Here is a 4,970-nt window from a genome sequence, read left to right as displayed (position 1 = left end):
ACGGTGAAAAATGAACGGATTGAATTGATTTTTTTATCATATCTCAGGAATGTCATTGGGCGGGTCTGATGAAAATTTCAAGCCTTAAGTCGTAAAACGCTGAAATTTTAAAATCCGAGCACGCTAATTAATTTTCCCAGAAAAGCGTTTTTTTCCTTGTTCTATTATATAATAAGATATAATAGGACGCGTACATGTGTATTATTAGCAAACAGAAAAATCGTCATTTTCCGTTAAAATTTGATGAATTTCAAACGCTCGTAGCGGCCAGAGTTTTTGTCGGATCTGGGATTTTCCGATTTTTGGCGCTTCCTCGACATGTACAGAACGCCGTGGTATGATTGCGAATCGTAAAAAAAATCGTTTTCATGTCGTAAAGTGTCGCAAGAATTTCGGGCGGCGCGCCCTGGCGTCTCGAGCGCATGAAAAAAAAAAAGCTCGTAAAACGGTGAAAAATGAACGAATTGAATTGATTTTTTTATCATATCTCAGGAATGTCATTGGGCGGGTCTGATGAAAATTTCAAACCTTAAGTCATAAAACGCTGGCGTCAGCGAGCATTTTTCTCGAAAACGGTCGAAATTTTAAAACGCTCGCGGGCAAGCGGCAAACATTTTCAGACCTTCGCCAATAATTTTCCCGGATTTTGGTGACCGAGTACTTTCGTTGAAAAAAAATTTTTTGAAAATCCGAGCACGCTAAGTAATTTTCCCAGAAAAGCGTTTTTTTCCTTGTTCTATTATATAATAAGATTTATTTCCACAACAAGGAAAATAAAACATTATTATTTAATGAACGAATTAAATTAAATTAAAAGTATATCAAAACAAAATTCACTTTAAAATTTCTAAGTGTCATTTAGTTTTAAAGAAAAATATTCAAATTAAGTCCAAATTAATTAAAAAATCTACTAAGTTCCGGAGAGTGAAATCTTGAGTAGTGTCGTAGATTTTGTGTATTTTAAAATCGCCAAAAGAACTGGTTTAGACGTGGAAAAATGGCTTTTTATAGTCTGAAGGAGGTAGCCCAGCGATTCCTACCGTGATCCTAAAAGCTGAGGCTTTCTATTCTAACTGGATAATTATAATGAGTGTACTGCGTGTAGGCGTTACTTAATAATCTCTATAAGAAGTAGATTTTATAGCATAATTAATGGGTTATTTTGTATTTTAAATAAGAGAACCCTGTTTTGATGATCAGGTAGAATCATAATATGTGACATATATGTACAAATGATAACTTCATAATATATGTTAATATTATAAGAAATTATATAATATTACAATTAGCATTAAACAAATCACAATGTATAATGCGTATTACATAAAAATTTATTCGCTAATATTATCCTTTATACTCGCAATACTTTATTACTTAATTATGGAATCAATATTAAAATAATTGTGCTTTTTTATAGATAAATAATTTATTCATTTTCATGAGTATATAATATTTGCATTAAATTACTTATTAATGAAAATTCATTAAAATAAATACAGCATTTCACTATGATATGAACTAGTAAAATTAGCTACTTTAATCTAAATTTGATTTTATTTTATGAAAATTATTAATGCTACAATTATCACTATCGTAATATTATTAAGTACAACATATAATAAACTAAACAAATTATACTTAGAATTATTCATTGTCTATACACAAAAGAAATTATATTTTAAACAATTTTTTTTTGCTTTGTACGGAAATAGATTTAATCCTAGTTGGGTATTTTTGTAATTTGTGGTCATTAACACTGTATCATCAGGTTTGCAATCAGAATTAATATCCCATTCCCAGTACTGATCATTGTCTAAAACAGCATAATTTAATTATGTTTTCATTAATTCTCGACAATTTAAGAATTGTTTTCTTTGTGTTTTGTAGTGTTTATGATTATTATTATCAAACATTTTCTCCATGACAATGTCCACACAGTTAAGAGGCAGAGTAGAAATATTATACTGTTTAAATACATCATAAATATTATCAAAGAGAAGTCTAAAATTTATTACAAAAGTGATAATTTTAGGAATATTTGGTTTAATATTAAACAAACTAAATTTTTCTATATAATCTACGTTATTCATCAATACTAAAACTCTATCGCAAATTTCAATTTGAAACAAAAAAAATCTGTCTACAAATGTTAAGCCAACGCTTTCGATAACATTCAGATAGTGAGTATAACATTGTATAATATTAGTATTGTTCTTAAGACATGGTCGAATAATTTCTCCTAATTTTTTACCAACAGTACCATTAATAGGTACAGGAACTTCTAATTCATTTTTTCGCGTCCATGTCCAAGGTTTTTTACATTCCCTTGGGTTGAATAATTCAGCCGTCACAACATCGGCATCATCTAATATAGTATTTTCGTTGTAAGGCATAGGACAACGAGCTATATCTTTACCTGTGTAATAATCTTGTTTTTGTAATTTTAACTGTATAAATGCAGGATATTCTCTGATGAGTTTATTCAAATCGTCAATAGTTATAGATGTTTCATTTTCAATATTCTGTTTAAATTCGTCATTTGTATAAACAGTTATAATATTAAAAATTATTATTTTTAGTAAAACAATAGATATTTTACTATAATAGTTCATTTTTACCTGTTTCAGTAAAATTATTCAAACACTAGTTAACCAATTAAAAATTATAAAATAAAAGAAAAACAGAAAATGGATCAAGAAAAAATTAAAATAATCAATTTTTGTAAGATTTTTGATGAGATTTGTTTACTTCACTTTTTAAAACTGATAAATTTTTTTTGAAAATTAAAAATGTATAATTCTTAATTATTCAAATATTTGTTTAAAAATAATGTTCAATTTTTGAGACATATTTAAGTCGTAATTGTTGTATACTAAACCTTATGAAATCGTGTAAATACTAGTTTACGCACTATTTATATATATATTTATGTAGTCAAGAAAAAAATTTGTTTGGTAAATTATCATATTAAAAGATTTTTAAAAAATAATTGATATGAAATAAGTTTGTGATAATGTGAAGGTTCTTAAGTATATACTTGCCTAAATTTTATCTTATGGTTCATTTGATGATAAATAAATTAAATAATTAAGTGTAATTTTCATATAGTATAAACAACTGTTAAAATTTTTTTATATATACAGAGTGATTTTTTTATCATAACCCACTCAATTACTTGCAGAATAATAATAATTTAAACATTTTTTTTTTTATTTATCTTTAGTTACACATTATTCTTGAATTTTTAACTATGTTATACTTTTTAAGTTCANTTTTTTTTTTATTATCTTTAGTTACACATTATTCTTGAATTTTTAACTATGTTATACTTTTTAAGTTCATCCCTTATGCCTTGGAGGGGGGTCAACTTTGTTTTTTTAAATGGTAACACATATTTTTAATTTAATAAAATGTTTGAGTTTTTAATTTAATAGTAAATGGCATTTGAATTTTTAATATAACTTTATTAGCTTATTAGATATAAACATTTAAAGTTTCAAAATTTTGAGTTAATATACATGTATAATACACATGGGATTGTAAATACAGGTAGCTAATTGGATTTTTATGACATTGCTGTCTCAGTCACGGATTGTTTATTATCAATTATGATTATCAATAGATATACTTTCTGTATTGTCAGTTAGTGTATTTATAAACTCATAACAATGTGCCTTACTACAATTGATAATAACAATGCTGTGTACCTGCTAATATCGATGTTATAAAAAACCAATTAGCTACCTGTATTTGTAATCCCTTGTGTATTATACCTGTATATTAATTCAAAAATTTGAAACTTTAAATGATTATATCTAATAAACGAATTAAGTTATATTAAAAATTCAAATGCCATTTACTATTAAATTAAAAACTCAAACATTTTATTAAATTAAAAATATGTGTTACGATTTAAATAAACAAAGTTGACCCCTTCCAAGGCATAAGGGATGAACTTAAAAAGTATTAAATAGTTAAAAATTCAAGAATAATGTGTAATTAAAGATAATGAAAAAAAAAATGTCTAAATTATTATTATTCTGCAAGTAATTGAGTGGGTTATGATAAAAAAATCACCTGTATATAAAATATATAAAGTTATATATAGCAATAATTTTTTTAATTGTTTGTATTAGTTCCATGTTTCTTTCAATTTTTTAGTCATAGAATTTATTTTATGTTATTTTTTTATACCTTAAATGTATCAACCTGGCTTATTAAATAAATAATGATTTTCCAGCCGTAGGCTTCCTCACACCTAAATAATAATATGTCAACTTCCGAAATACTGATACAAAAAATGTTCTAGACCAGTTATTTGCTTATTACATCATTATCTATTAAATAAATTAGTTAATTATGTGTGTTACCATTTGAAAGATTAAATATGTCACCCTTATAAGATATATGGGATGAACATAAAAAATAGTTTACGATTAAGAAATTGGAAATAAAATGTTTAGGAAACTAAAAAAAATTGTCAATGTTATTTTAATTTTTCGATTAATTAAGTGGTCCATTAAAAATAAATCACTCTTTACACAGTAATCAAGTTTTTTATGACAAAATAAAATTTTTACAAATTTAATCATTAGAGATTTTCTGTAAAACCATATCAAATAACGTAAAAGTTATCTTGCTAAATTTAATTTCTTATAGATACATAATCAAGTTTCTAAACGATAAAAATGTCAGCTTTTGTACATTTCAACTCAATGACCACTAGTCCATTAGAGTATGTAAAAAAAACTAGGAAACTATAGTTTTCTAGCTTACAATATAACAAATCTTTACAATCTATCTAGAACACCGTTACCTATGTTTTTTGTTGACTTAAAGTCTGCTTTGAAGAATAATGACGTATTTGACACAATTTTTTTTTGCTTTATTTAAGTGAAAACTCCCATACTATAAAACAACCCCCTCAATGTATGACCTGACAAGAAGATTGCAATCGTATTGTAAAGGCA

At 25.7% G+C, this 4,970-nt stretch overlaps 2 protein-coding genes across 6 annotated transcripts in view; one reads left to right on the top strand and one right to left on the bottom strand.

Moving 5' to 3' along the window:
• Positions 1 to 4,970, bottom strand: part of LOC126902845 (uncharacterized) — a 207,923-nt gene that overhangs the window by 104,920 nt on the left and 98,033 nt on the right. Inside the window, exon 2 of one of the 3 annotated variants that reach the window (XM_050680511.1) lies at positions 1,536 to 2,416. The exons of the other annotated variants lie outside the window; for them this stretch is intronic. Coding sequence (XP_050536468.1) covers positions 1,833 to 2,416 — 584 coding nt within the window. The 3' untranslated portion in view covers positions 1,536 to 1,832. Of the gene's footprint in view, positions 1 to 1,535; positions 2,417 to 4,970 lie in introns of those variants that run through there. 3 annotated transcript variants of the gene reach the window in all.
• Positions 1 to 4,970, top strand: part of LOC126902852 (uncharacterized) — a 43,502-nt gene that overhangs the window by 20,608 nt on the left and 17,924 nt on the right. The gene's annotated exons all lie outside the window — the stretch shown is intronic.

This window comes from Daktulosphaira vitifoliae, unplaced genomic scaffold, assembly GCF_025091365.1.
Source record: "Daktulosphaira vitifoliae isolate Bord-2020 unplaced genomic scaffold, ASM2509136v1 Scaffold_3, whole genome shotgun sequence".
Lineage (NCBI taxonomy): Eukaryota > Metazoa > Arthropoda > Insecta > Hemiptera > Phylloxeridae > Daktulosphaira > Daktulosphaira vitifoliae.
This window is presented reverse-complemented; position numbering and strand designations above follow the sequence as displayed.